This window comes from Aedes albopictus, chromosome 2, assembly GCF_035046485.1.
Source record: "Aedes albopictus strain Foshan chromosome 2, AalbF5, whole genome shotgun sequence".
Taxonomy (NCBI): domain Eukaryota; kingdom Metazoa; phylum Arthropoda; class Insecta; order Diptera; family Culicidae; genus Aedes; species Aedes albopictus.
The window spans coordinates 18,175,456-18,190,113 of record NC_085137.1 but is presented as its reverse complement, the minus strand read 5'-3'; the positions used below and the strand labels follow the sequence as shown (position 1 = coordinate 18,190,113).

The following is a 14,658-nucleotide window of genomic DNA, read 5'->3' as shown; positions in this document are numbered from 1 at the left end:
TTCTTCGCAAATGCATGTTTTAGAGTCGTTGAACAGGTAAAAAGTGAGGTTACGAGACGCCACTGTGCCTACATTATCGGTTTATATATATTCGATAGGATCTTTAATCACAACATCGCCAACATTTCAAAAGTGCGTAACTGCTTTAGAAATTACTATCTTTAAAGCTCTGGATCGTATTTTATCCTTCCCAGGCATTCTAAAACTGAAACTAGAAAATGTTCCTCTTTTCGGTAATAGTGATGGTTTGCATGTGGTGTCTTATGACTAGACATCCTTATTCAGGATTGTTTCACTGCTGTTGCTGCAATATCGGTGGTCTCAAACACATTTGTTATGCTTCATCGTCGGAATCATATCGGCACCAACATTTCAAAAGGGCGTAACTGCATTTTGAAACAAACCACTCTTTCAAATCTGTGGGTCATATTTTAAGTTTCCCACGAAATTCACAAACATTACTAGACAGAGAAATTGCTCTTCTTTCCTGTACTGGCGGTGATTTGCATGGCGGCATTGAAATACGATCTACAGATGTGAAAGAGGGGTTTGTTTCAAAATGCAGTTACGCCCTTTTGAAATGTTGGTGCCGATATATGACATCAAAGGGCCTTTCCATGTTTTTTTCTCGAATCTCTGCATAGGTTTCGTTTAAAAAAAACTATTTTTTTCAAAACACTCATAGAAATTTCGTTTTAACTTCGTCAAGAATGCTCCAGGAAATTCCATTGGTGTATCCCCTTTGGATTTCTACAGGATTCGACTAAAAAATCACCGTAGGTGCTCACTCAATCTCATTTTCGATTATTGGCATAATCTCCATCTCTATCTGCAAAATATCGGCTTCGAAATTGTTTTGGATATATGTATTTTTTTTACAAATATTGGCATGTTGTGTGAAACATTTTCCGTGAAATGCTCTAATGTATCCCAGCGTTTTCTTATTCAAATCATATCCAGCTAATAATATTTTCTGTATCAGAAACTACAGGGTGCGGCAGGAAAAAATGCGAAAAGTTCAAGGCACTATTACACGCTAAACATGGGATATATATGACTATTTTTTCATGACAGTGTATCAGTCAATGTCTTTATTCTAGCACTGCAAAATCAAAATGAACATATTTGATGTTTAACATGTGATAATGTAAGTCTAATAAGCGGGTATCAATAAACTGCGCGCCCAATAGTCATTAAACAAAATGAATATAACAGTAGATAAATTAGCTTTAATTCGATGAACAACCAGTCCACACTGATCCAGAGCCATGTAGTTTCACATACTAGATGAAATAAGTACATATATTTGATGATATTGTGGAGAAAATTAAAAATTTTGTTTTATCAGATACGAAATTTAGCGAGCTGTGTACTTTTCTCCGGTTTGAAAATTCTTATTGTCTTTAGCTTCAGGCGCCACCCTGTAAAGGTTAGTGACCAAAATGGGAAAATTTTTAATTAACTTTTCAGGAAACTAGCCTATTAGAGATCATGGAACGTTGAAACATAGGTTGGTTAACGTCAAATGGACGAAAACGAGGTTTGAAGTTGAAAAACATTTTCGCATTTTTTCCTGCCGCATAAGGTACACCGGGGCAAGTTGAAACGGGTGGGGCAAGATGAAACACGATGTTTTGAAATAGATTTCAATACAATTTGGAAATTTATCCTTCGATAAACGATGGTTTGAATCAAAAACTATGTGTAATGGCGATCAAACTGTTTATCATCATTAGAAAACATCATGTTAAACCGCTGTTTCATCTTGCCCCACCCGTTTCAACTTGCCCCGGTGTACCTTACTGTACGCAACTGCTGTCGGATTTTAAGTAACAGTCGAACTGCTATGGTACGGCAATGAGCAGGTCGAATGCAGATATGCAACAGAAATACAGCTTATTCAAATGCTTATTGGTTGCCTGGGTAGTTGAATTAATGAAATTGTGCTGGACGACACTGTCGGAGGTGGTAAAGTGGGAAGCTTGAAAAGTGGAATCGCAATAACGGAATGGTAGCCGACGAAGCCGAGGAAAAGACTCGGAAATATAAAGTCGAGGAATGAAAAGCATGGAAATGCAGATGCAGCGGTAGCGAACTTCGAGGATCCGGGAGGAGCGTATCACACGCATTAACCACCGAAAGTTTCTCGCAAGCTCACATCAAAGCCGATTGGAGGTTCATCGAGTCTTCCGGAGAGTTTTTAGATCTGACTTGGCGGAGTTCGACGCCACTCGGACGACCAGGGGTTGCCAAACCCGAGAAGGTAAATAAAACCAAGAAGATGAAGAAAGTGGTGGATTTTTTTTAGTCGGAAAGCACGAGCTCCGTAAAAGAAGAAGAAAAAGAAGAAGAGTCTGCTGAAGAAGTGGAAAGCTGTGAAAAAGAAGATAGTTCCAGCGAGGAAGAGGAGAGTTCTAGAGAGAAGGAGGATTTCAGAAAAGAAGAAAGTTTGGAGAGTTCCGAAGAAGAGAGAATACAAGAGAAGTGTCGGAAAAGCGGAAAAGGCAAGGATGGGCCAGAAGATTCGACAGCGAGAACCAACGAAGGTGCGGATGTCCGCTCGGCAATCCTTATCCAGGAAGTTGCCAACGTTTTCTGGTAGGTTGGAAGAATGGCAGCCGATGTTCGGCATCTACGCAACGTCAACGACATGGAAAATTTGGCACGGCTAGGTACATGAATGCCTGAAAGGAGAGGCCCTGGACGTGAGGAGCAGACTGCTTTTGCTAACATCCGTCCCAAAGATCATCAGCGTCTCGATGTTGTTGTACGACAGGCCAGAGCGACTTCTCAACATTCTGTTGTCGAAGGTTGGCAACGCAGCGCCACCGACAGCGGATCGGCTGGCAAGCTTTATTAGTTTCGGAGTGGTAGTTCAGCAGCTCGCCGATCACCTAGAAGCGATCCGGCTAGCGACGCACTTGGTAAACCCGATCTTGATCCAGCAGCTGACAAAGAAGCTTTCGGCTGGTACCCAGCTGGAATGCTTACGGTATAGCAGTAAAGATATCACGAAGACCTCTAATTTTCAAGAACACAAATATCAAGAACCGATTGTCGGTTTTCGCTGAAAAGTTGATCGATTGGTTAAGTTTCTGTGCACGGAGAAGGAACCCCCTTTCCGGAGAATTCGGGCCAAAGAAAGGATTAATAAGCAGAGCGCACGACGGTTACGTACACTTGCACGACGTGGAAGAGAGTAGGAGTTCGAGTCCATCCCGGAAAAAGAAGAAGTCCTGCCGGATTTGTGACAGAATGGGTCACCGGATCCGAAACTGTGAGAAGTTTCGGTAGCTCCAGCTCGGAGAGCGATAGGAAGCGGTATACAGATGGAAGCTATGCTGACTGTGCCTGAATAAGCATGGTACAGCCGGCTGCAAACTATGTTTCCTCTACAACGTCGAAGGCTGTAAGGAGTTTCACAATTCGCTACTTCATTTCGTCAGGCCAGCCGCACTACAACGTTCACGATGCACAGTTAAAGCCAACCGTGATTTGCCGGATGGCACTGCGTCGGCACGGTATTGCGTTTCTGGACGGAGGAACGTTGTATACGCTGATCGAAAGGGCACTGGTGAATCGACTAGCAGCCACTGCGCATCACTTGGACTACCGGAGATTCTCTTCATCTTGACGAGAAGATTCACGTAACGTTTCCACATCACACAGTATCATTCAGAAAAATAAATTGTAAACACAATTAAATTCTAGTTCAAATCAACCGAATTTTCAGTTTGTTATAGTGACAAACTAATTTCTAGTTTAAACTGAACTATTCCATTGTTTGATATTACAAATATTTTCATTTGCCGAAATTTTTGACAGTTTGTTAGACTAAACTGAGATTTAGTAGTTTCAACATAAAAAATGGATTGTTTTAAACTACCGCACTTTTATCTACTTTTATCTATCTTTTATCCACTCGACAAGCGAATGGAAAGTAGAACAGATAAAAAAGACAAAAAGGCGAAACCGACCAACGTTTTGTGGATGTTGGAGTACCTGCGCGTTATCCATCACGGCCAAAACTGCTCTTGGAAGTTGCGGTGATGGATTTGCTACACCTTCCTCGTTGTGGCGATGTTGGGGTAAGAATTTTAAAGATGTGTGAGTGCTTCCGGACCATGTTTGTGGTCTCCATTTTATAGAAACAAATGAAGTTTTTAACGTTATATGGAATGATGATAATTGGTTGTTTTTATCGATAAACTCTAGGTTAGAACAAGAGGGGGTTAGAGGCAGAGGGGTGTAAGTGACTAAAAATTCAAAATTGATATAAACATCGTGCGTGATTCTACGAGATCAACTTTGTTTGTTGCCAAGGACCCGTAATTTTAAAAAAAATATTTTAACATGTCTAAACATTGAATGAAAATATGACGCTAAACCATTGAGGAGATTTGTTTGGAGACAAAGGGGTGCAAGTGCAATAGTATAACTACTTATGATATTAAACATCAATGAATCAAAGTTTTTAATGAATTAGTGCACGTCCATGGTTCCTATAATATGGTTTAAATCATGCCTTATGTTATGGGCTCGTGCGTACTTGGCGAAAGCTCTTGATAATGTAGAAATCACATTGAATCTGTTGTTCTCAATGTAAATGCTCGCTCAATTTAGTTTCAGTTACTTTTTTAAATTTCCAAGTCTCTGTAATAGGACGGGTATTATTTGACTAATCATGCTAAAATAATAAATAATAAAATAAATAATAAAATAAATAATGAAATAAATAATAAAATAAAATAATAAAATAAATGACTAAAAATGCCAAGTCAAAACAAAACTGTATTGAATTTTTAAGAGGTAAAAGTCTACAATTTACTATTTCATTTAACTTACTAAAATCTTTATTTTTATCTTTATCAACTCGTGGCTTCGTGTTCATGCGGCTAGTGTCTCCAAGCACTTAGTTACATAGTGCTGAATAGCGTGGGTTCGATTCCCGCCGCAGCTGTCAGGAAAAAAATTGGCTGTGCCACTGGACGTTGCATGCTAGTTCGTTGTCTAGTGTCGTGTTTCCTTTAAGAACAAGTAGCTCACTGGAAGCATTAAACGTGTCCGTGTCTTTTTTAAGGCTCAAATAATTATCATTCAGTCATCAGCAATCATCAATTATTCAAAAGCAGTTTTCTTGCTAGAAATCCAAAAACCGTCAATGAAAATTATTTCACTGCTATCTAGATGCTGCATAGAGTGATAATATTACCATTGGTTATGATTTCAGCCAAAAAACTGCTTTTGATTTTCTGGTAAAGGATGATGGTTTGTTTCCTCTTAAGCCTCATAGCCAGGGTTAGTTAATCTTAGAAAGCATGGCTTTACTTCTCGAAGTAAGAACCGACGTTTGTTTGTCGGGAGTAATACTCGATCCCAAGTCCTCGGCGTGACAGTAATGTGTTCTAACCATCACATCAGGTCCTCTCCCAACCTACTTAAAACTAATATTCGCATCTTCTGCAGTTATACAATATAAAATTTTGAATAAGTATGCTATGAACTTCTACACTTGAGTAAAATGGCATTTAAATTTATGGATTGTAGTCTACATAACCAAAAGAAAAAATAAGTTCTATGCTCGATGGAAAATTGTAAGCTAACTAGCTCAAGCATACAGTAAACAATCTCATAATAAAAAATTATAGTTTGAACAAACATAGCTTCAACAAAACTCTACGTTTGGATTGCTCTCGGAAAGGTGACATTAATGGTTACGTCAGGGAGGACCTACAATATAAAATAGGGTCTGTTGAACTTTTCTGATTTTATCATGCTTATGGGCATTTTTCACTGTAAACGATATTTTATATTTTAAGGACTCTTTTTTACATAGTAATACTTACATATAGAGCTGAAACCCTATTGAGGATTTGTTTGGAGGCAAAGGGGTGTAAGTCAAACGTTTGGTGGTAAAAGGGGGGTAAGTGACACTGACCAAAAAAATCGAATTTTCATATTTGCAGAAAAACACCTTATACAACGTCTGTTTCCATCTCCAATGGTGAAGTTGCTTGATAGTTAAATATTCGAGGCGATTCCGAAGTTTTTCGATTATTTTTGATTTTTTTATAAGATGTCAAAGTTGACGTTCATTATCTCAAAATCAGGTTTTAGTCACTTATACCCCTCTGCTTCTGACCCCCTCAAATATAACTTTGGAGTGAGTAAATTCTCAGTTTGAAAATCAACCATGGGTTTTATTGTTTTAAACAAGCGTCATTTTTCTGCGTGTAGCATTTTTGGACACTCGGTAACTATTTCGGAAGAGGTGAGCAAATACGTGCATCTCCAAGGCCTGCCGATCACCGACGTTCAGTATACAGCTTCACAAATTCTGACAGAAGACAGAAGAGCACAGGAGATTATGGAAAACGACGAGGAGGATCGTCAGGACAACACTGAAATTTATCCAGGAATTTATCTATGGGTTTCTCCAGGGGTACCTCTATTAAATTCTCCATGTATTTATTTAAGAGTCATCCAGGGGTTATTCAGAATTTCCCCTAAAGGTTGCTCCCGGGATTCCTTAAAAAAATTAGCACTACAGATCTCTTCAAAGATTCAACCAGAAAGTTCTTCAGGGATTTTCTGAGGAATTCCTGTTGGGATTCTCCCAAGAATTCCTCCGGCGATCACTCCAGATATTCCTCCGGAAATTCTAGCGATGTATCTCGGAATCCTCTAGAGTTTTCTTTAGTGATTCTTCTGGGAATTTATCCAGTAATTCTTCGACGGCTTCCTATAGAGATTTCTCTTGAGTTTTCTCGGCGATTCTTCAAGTGGTTCTTCCAGGGATTCATCTCAGAATTTGGGCAAGGGTCTTTCGTTATTTGGCGTCATCTCATCAGTCCCAGTTTCGAGTGTACGACATAGACACGGGATCATTTTCATGTATAGGAGAAGTAGTACATGTAATGGCTGCAATGAACAGAACATTTTTGGACCAGCATTCGAAAACGGCCTATGAACATGGGTAAACAATTAATTTTCACGTTGCAGCTGAGCTTTGGTCACCTTATCCGCACAAATCAAGAAACCCATCACACATAGAGAAATATTTGTTATAGTAAGCCGACATTGATACAAAGTTGCTATGATTCTTTTTTTTCAGACAAGGTTCGGTTTTTCATGTGCGATAGGGTCTCAATGCTACCTACTATCAGAAAGAGCAATCATCAATCTTTCGGATAAAGATATTTCCAGATTTGTGATACTGAAGATTCATTTCAAAAATCAACTGTATTCTACTTAAATGTTTGTACATAAACCCCCCCTCTTTTCTCTTTCACTTTTCTTCCTGCTGTTTTGGCAGACCCGATACAGTTTTTATGTATACCATGGTGTGTACTCAGGTATCAGTAGGTCGGCTTCAGAGACACGTTCTCCTCCATTTGGGAAATTTGTGCCATCGCCATGAATACGAGCCTGTCCATCATTTACCTGCGGGAGTGGGGAGGGGGAATAAGGGTTGGGATAGGGAAAGGGAAGGTAAGGGAATATGGTCGACATAATTGCATAAGCGTACCACAACGGGTTCAAACAGCGTCCTGAAAAGGGCACTTAATAAAACGCATAAAGCGTAATGTAAGCCTATAGCTACTTGCCACAACGGATTCAGATCAACATAACATCCTGAAGATTCAGGCTTCTTAGGTTAGTTTCACTTAATCAAGTGTTTACCGAGTACTCGGAAACGCAGTTGCGTAAAAACTGGGTAGTTACATATCAAATGAATCAAAGTTCCACAGTCGGATTCTCAGCTAAGATATACAAATGAAGCAGCCGGTTGAGGCTTGTGATGGACAAAATCATAAGTAGAAAAACCACATTGAGTTATCTCAATTGCGTTTCTGCTACGAGATTCCTCAAAAGTCATGGCAAGATTCCCGCATGGGGAAATCCACAAACACTCAATTTCCTTATCGCTACTTGACGTAATGCCGAGAAGAGATGTTAATTTTTGAGCATTTGGTAAATCCAATTGGAAATCATTGAAAGATAAATTGAACAATCCATGCGGCTTCTAATATGGAATCGTAATGTACGTGTTCAAAAGTATCCTGGAAATCCAAGAAAACACCCAAACAAAATTGTTTTTGAATGAATGCTTTTACGATATCGTAAACAACATTGTTTAAACAAATCACAGTGGACTTTCCATTTTGGTAAGCATGTTGGTTGCCACCCATGGAGAGGCATGTTTGCCAGAAAAACATCACGGGTGTGATGCTCGACAAAGCGTTCTAATCATTTCAGAAGAAAGAGGTCAAATTGATAGGTTCGATCTTCATACTATGCATTATCCACTTACGGAATAAACTTGACAGTATAATCCCACCAACATTTGGGAATAGCAAGGCTGCAAACAAGCAATTCTATCAAAACAGTTTGGGGCTCGAGGCATGACACGCGAGATTGTCATTTCAATTTTGTTTATTTATTGTGTTTGTTTTCATCGGACAACAGAGTCTAAATGAAATAGATTAATACTATGTCTTAGGTGCTAATTAAAAATATGGGTTCTGCTCAAGCGTTGTCGGAAAGAGCTACACAGAAATCACTACAAATCGAGTTTATCGGGTCATTCGCTGCATAATCAGTATTCCTCGATGCTACCTGTATAGGTTGTCTTGTCCTTAATACACGCTCTGGAGCATACAGTTGAACGCGTTCAAGCAAAGCAGGACAATCAATCTCGTTTCGAATTATCTTCGCACCATACACAGCTCTAGTAATTAATAGTAATTTTACTGAAAGTAGCATCGGGTCAAACGCAAAATGCGGAACCATATAGGTGTTAATTAAAGCATTACATCTACATAGAAATCCCCCCTACGAAAGTAAGATTCTTGGACCAAAGCTGTTCTTTTATGCTGAAGATTGATCTGAGCTGTCATAACCATAGCCACTACCCAAACTAGGCACGATCAAACTCTTACAATCACAACACAATAAAAAAGAGCAGCGATAAAAATCAATTTGGTATCGATTGAAGAACGCCAGAGACGAACATACACAGCGGACAGTGTGAAGAACGCATAATGCGCGAAGAGCCATATAGGTTATAATAAAAGCTAATAAACAACATACTAATAATCCCACCCTTATTGAGCCTCACAGTTGAGGCTTAAGAAGGATAGCGGATTATCTGGGAGAAACACAAGGTCAACTGCACCATTGCTCCGGTTAGCGCAGTAAGGGCAGAATACTGTAGATGGCGCCCTAGTACTCCACAGGCTCCGTTTGTAGTTAGCATAGCATAGCATAGCATAGCATAGCATAGCCGACCGTACACATCCTGGGGTGGCTGTCGATAGAGACGTTTAATGCGCCAGAAAAGTTGCCTGGGATTTGACAAACCTTTCATTTAACGAACTCTCGACACCTGGCCGGGTCCTTACGATCAGCGGGGATGGGGAGGAAATGTTGATTAGATATCTACTCAGAACATGTCCAAGAACTTGGGCCACTTCATAGATATCTGGAGTTGGAAGTTGGGTGGGGTTTGATGGGATGCTTTCCTTGGCGAAAAAGCGTATGATAAGTTATTATAAATAAATATTCAATTATGTAATATGTATGATTTACCTTATTACCGCTGAAAAAGTAAATATTAGTAACGAATGTAGAGGTTTTTTATTGATGATTGTATTTTTGAATAAACTTGAGTACTCTTGGAATAAATTTGCATTCATTGGAGAAAAAATAAATGCAGGTTTGTTTTTCACAAGAATTTTTGATGATGATGATGATGATTGAAGTGTACCCACCATCAGCGCAAGGATTACCTATGACTGCAGAATCATTCCGGGAGGGAATAATCTACCTGATGGTTTGTTGTAGCAGGGAGAGTTAAAATCGCTGAATCCCTTCGGAAGTCAACAAAAGTTGCTATCTCATGACAAAAGTCTGGCTACTCCACGAACTTAAGTCCGGTCATCAGTTCATTCAACACCCTTAGGCTATCCCCCGTGTGTGTGTGTAACCCCGCAGTATAATGTATTTAGTGTAGATAGTTTGAAATATTCATTAAAAAGAAGAAAAAACGTGTATATTGAAACGGGCTCACCAAGTTTAGTCTCCTGTCGTCTACCGAAAAAAACAGTCACTACAGATCAACTGCTTCACTTGAAGAGCATCAGCCGGACTCGTTCACACATCCGACATGTCGTTTTTTCTTCGCACACATGATACAGCATCCCGGGAGGAGAAATAAGTCACTATCAATACTGATATCATCACTGCCGGAGTACGCGAATAGGAATCTACGCGAAAGGACACTTGCTTTTCACACACTGAATATTTGCCAGCGGAATCAAGGACATTGATCCGTGTTCAAAACGTGAGAAAAAAGACAAGCGATTTATGATCTACGAGAATATTCTCAGTATATTCAAATTTCCACGCAGTACCACTCACTGCTAATCCACTGATTGCGTGAAGAAAATTTCTACTCCATCTATTGTAACAGGGCCATTATTTTCACTATCAAAAGAACACACCCGTACAATTCTGTCCACGGGAGGATTGCGTTCAACGAATCACTTCCTTTCTATCAGTTTCCGGTGCAACGACCACGACACTATCACCACGGAACACGGCGGAACTCGATGACGATGAAGACGACGGCGGTAGGGATTTGGAATCCGATTGTTACAAAAAAACAAAATACTGTCTGTGATCACAAAAGGAAATTATTCTAATGTCTCAAATAAATAAATAAAAAACCACCGGCCGAATTAAAAAAACAAAAAACCACGAGAAAAATTCTGACAGGAAAAAAAATTCGACCGGCTGCTGGCAGAGCACACTACGATCACAATTGGGTATGAAACATATACCCTCCACAGGCTCCGTTTGTAGTTAGGTTTTTATTAGACCCCCCCCCCCCCCCCCCTAACCATTCATTCCTTGGCACGGTAAGCATAAAGCCGCATAACACCATGACTTAGGGGTCACCTGTTTAGTGGACTTTTACCACTGGATCAGGCGATCCGTAGTGTTATTTTTAGCCAATTGAGACAACCGCTACCGACACTACACAGCTATCTAGGCTGATCGGGAAAATAAGTTAACATTGATGGTCAACTTCCAAACGAGCCCGAACAGCCCACAAAAAATGGTGTGTATTCACCATCAGTGCAAGGATTATCTATGGCTGCTGAGTCATACCGGAACGGAATGATCTACCTAATGGTTTGTTGTATCAGGGTAAGCTAAATTAACTGGAGGTCTTCAGAAAACAACATAATGATTGTTTTTTGCCGACAAAATCCTTGCCACGTAGTTTATTTAGCTTCCTTAGCCAACCCAAAATCCCCAAGTATATGTCATGTTCAAATATAAAAGGGAACAACAAGGAACGAACTCACCGGATAATCATATTCAGCTGGTTTTTCGTGTTTATCTTTGGTTTCAGCATCAATCTCCGGTCGTCCAACGAAGGGTGGTAGAGGTCATAGTGAAGACTGTTCAACTCGTACACAAAAACGAGCAAATCGTACACATTCGTATTTTGTAAAGGCGACTATAACTTTCCAAAAACAGAATTATTTAGTGCTGCGAATCGTTCGTTCTAACTGACCTACGAGTAACGGACGGGATTTATGACATCGCGACGTGCTTGAACTAATCCATATGCATTGTTTACCATGGGTCTGTGTCATTTGGCATAATGTCATTTGGCATAAGGCCGTTTGGGATAAGGTCACTTGGCATAACGGTCATTTGGCACAATGGACACTTGGCATAATAAAGAAGGGTGCATTTCGGTTATGCCAAATGTCCATTATGCCAAATGTCCATTATGCCAAATGTCTTTATGCTAAGTGACCTTATGCCAAATGACTTTATGCCAAATGTCCGCCCCCGTTTACCATACCGTTGATTTTGACTCCGCTTCCTACACCAAGATGTAAAGATGAGAATCATGATAATCATATCCCTATTAGTGGTGATGGTCACAAAGCGAGGGTGGCGACTGACGTGTATGAGATTCAGTCTTTTCTGATGTTAGCGATTGTAGAGAGAGCGAATATGTAAGTTTTTTTTAACTTTAAGTTCTGTACAATCGCAAAGATACAAATTTAGTGACGTATTCTCCGTAAACATACAAGAAAGCAACCCAGTTGGAGTATTCACATTGAAATTTTATCGATAATACCGTATACTGCCCCCACTCGCATAACAGTCCCATCTTTGCTGGGTTTCCTATTCATATGGGACATTTATGCGAGTGGGGCAGTATAGGTTAGAACAAATTAATCGATGCGATTTCAAAATGCCACCTTGTCTCTAACTTTGGTGGTAATTTTATGACACATTCAGTAGACAGGTTTAAATTTGCACCCACCATCACGAACGAGCCAGTAAATCTCCTATTAAGAGGCATGTTATGGCGCGTGGGAGATTCTTGCAAGTGGGATCAAGAGCTGCTAAACGACTAAAACCCATATTATAACAAGCAACCTACCTGATCTAGCTCACGGGTGTAAGCAGACACTAAGCTGCAGCGATTTGCACGTTGTAGGTACCTACTAATGCGACGGTTGAAACGTTGCGCTGGATGGCTGTTGGTTGTAACAAACGGGCACCTTATTTGAACATCGATTATGAATGATTTCTTGAAGCAGCAGTACTCCAAGCACACTCGCTGGAAATTGTATGTTTTCGCTTGAAGAAACGCTTAAATGCCATGCCTGGGACCCCACCATCCGTCATAGCGTGGAATTGATCCGTGAAAACAGTTTAACACCACCATGGCAGCTGAGCAGGATTAATTAAGGGCGCTAACATGCAGATCCAATTACACAACTTCGTCGTCCGTCAATGAACTGGTTCCTTTGGTGCGCTGTCTTGATTTCTGATTTTGTGGTTTTGTCGTTGATGATGGCTCCGTAAAGGCGTCACGTAATTTATGTAGGCTTTTAATCAAAACCTTATTTTCTTTCTTTCTACTTCGCAGAGTGATTCTGTTAGTTATTTCTTAGACGATTTAGACCGGATATCAAGGTTAGACTACGTTCCCACACATCGTGATATACTGCACTGTCGCAAGGCAACCAAGGGTGTATTTGAATTTACAATTAGAATACAGGTAATAAAAAGAGCTTCTATTCTGCAGCATGTGCCGTAGGCAAATCAATTCCATCTTGTCACTAACCCATTTGAATATGTTTCCCCCCGCAGAACATTCCTTTCGTGTTTGTCGACGTTGGCGGCCAGCGGACGCAACGGCAAAAGTGGACCAAATGCTTCGACTGTTCGGTGACGTCGATTCTCTTTCTAGTTTCCACATCCGAGTTCGATCAGGTCCTGGCCGAGGATAGGTAAGTATACCCATAATTGATAACAAAAATATAAATTATGATTAAACGCTAGACAATATTAACCAAATTTTCCTCCGCAGGAAAACCAACCGACTGGAGGAGTCCCGGAACATCTTCGATACGATTGTAAATAACACCACGTTCCAGGGCATCTCGATCATCCTGTTTCTGAACAAAACGGACCTGCTGGCGCAGAAGGTTAAAAACCCGGACACCGACATCCGCTGGTACTATCCGCAGTTCACCGGCAACCCGCACTCGATCCTGGACGTGCAGAACTTCATCCTGCAGATGTTCATGAACGTGCGCAAGAATACCAAAACGCCCATCTATCATCACTTCACCAACGCGGTCGACACCCAAAACATCCAGGTGGTGTTCAGCTCGGTCAAGGACACGATCCTGCAGCGGAACCTGTCGGCGCTGATGCTGCAGTAGGGGGGAAGGGATGTGTGCTTTCTCTGTTGATTATTATTACTACATACAATTATATAGCGAGTTTTAGGTTTCGTCCGTAGAGAACTCTCCAAAGCATTCGCCACAAGTTTTTTTTGTTGATTATTGGTAAACTGCGGAAAGGTGTTTCCTAGGCGCGGAATGGCGTTGTAAGTGCGATTACAGTCGCAAACAAATGGTGTAATTTATTTCCCTTTCGTTTATCATTGTTTTTACGTTTTGTTTCCTCATCCGGGAGAGATTTCTTGCATTGTTTTCTTCCGCAATTGAGAAACGCATATGTAGGTACACAGAAGTAAATGGAAGTTCAGAATTTCCATCGAGGTATTCAGTAGGCTAAATAGGATAGCAAAAAAAAACGAAGCAGTTTAACAACTAGCAGCAGCAGTATTGTTCAGCTCTAAAGTAATGAAGTAATCATTCGATCGAAGAAACGAGTAATCACTGGAAGAACCTAGTATGTAAAACGCATTTGAATAGTAGAACAATACAGTTTAGAATGTATGAACAATGTAAAGCAAATAACAATTGGGTTGTATGTTACTGGATTGACGATGACGACGATGACGATAACGACAAAGAAAACTGTTGACATGGATGCATTCAACGCAAGGGTATCGCTTGAATCTCCTCTCTTTTCTCTACGAAACTGCCATATTTACGACTTATCTCACGTTTTGATTTCAATTACACTGATATTTATTTCTCTGCTTTCTCTAAGAACTTTGATTTTATTTTAGTACACCTAATAAGGATTTTCTTCCTTGCTGACATACGATTTGTAATAGCAACTGACTAGACTCACAAGTTTTGTTCGATACAGCTACTGAATGGTTGGAAGTAAGCTAATCCTTAATAAGTGCTCCTGATT

At 40.2% G+C, this 14,658-nt stretch overlaps 1 protein-coding gene across 1 annotated transcript in view; it reads left to right on the top strand.

Annotated features, from left to right (window-relative positions):
- Nucleotides 1–14,315, top strand: part of LOC115262090 (guanine nucleotide-binding protein subunit alpha homolog) — a 61,205-nt gene extending 46,890 nt beyond the window's left edge. Inside the window, exons 4-6 of the mRNA XM_029864064.2 lie at nt 12,968–13,099; nt 13,192–13,331; nt 13,412–14,315. Of these exons, the coding sequence (XP_029719924.1) occupies nt 12,968–13,099; nt 13,192–13,331; nt 13,412–13,769 (630 nt within the window). The 3' untranslated portion in view covers nt 13,770–14,315. The remainder of the gene's footprint in view (nt 1–12,967; nt 13,100–13,191; nt 13,332–13,411) is intronic.
- The last annotated feature ends 343 nt before the right edge of the window (nt 14,316–14,658 follow it).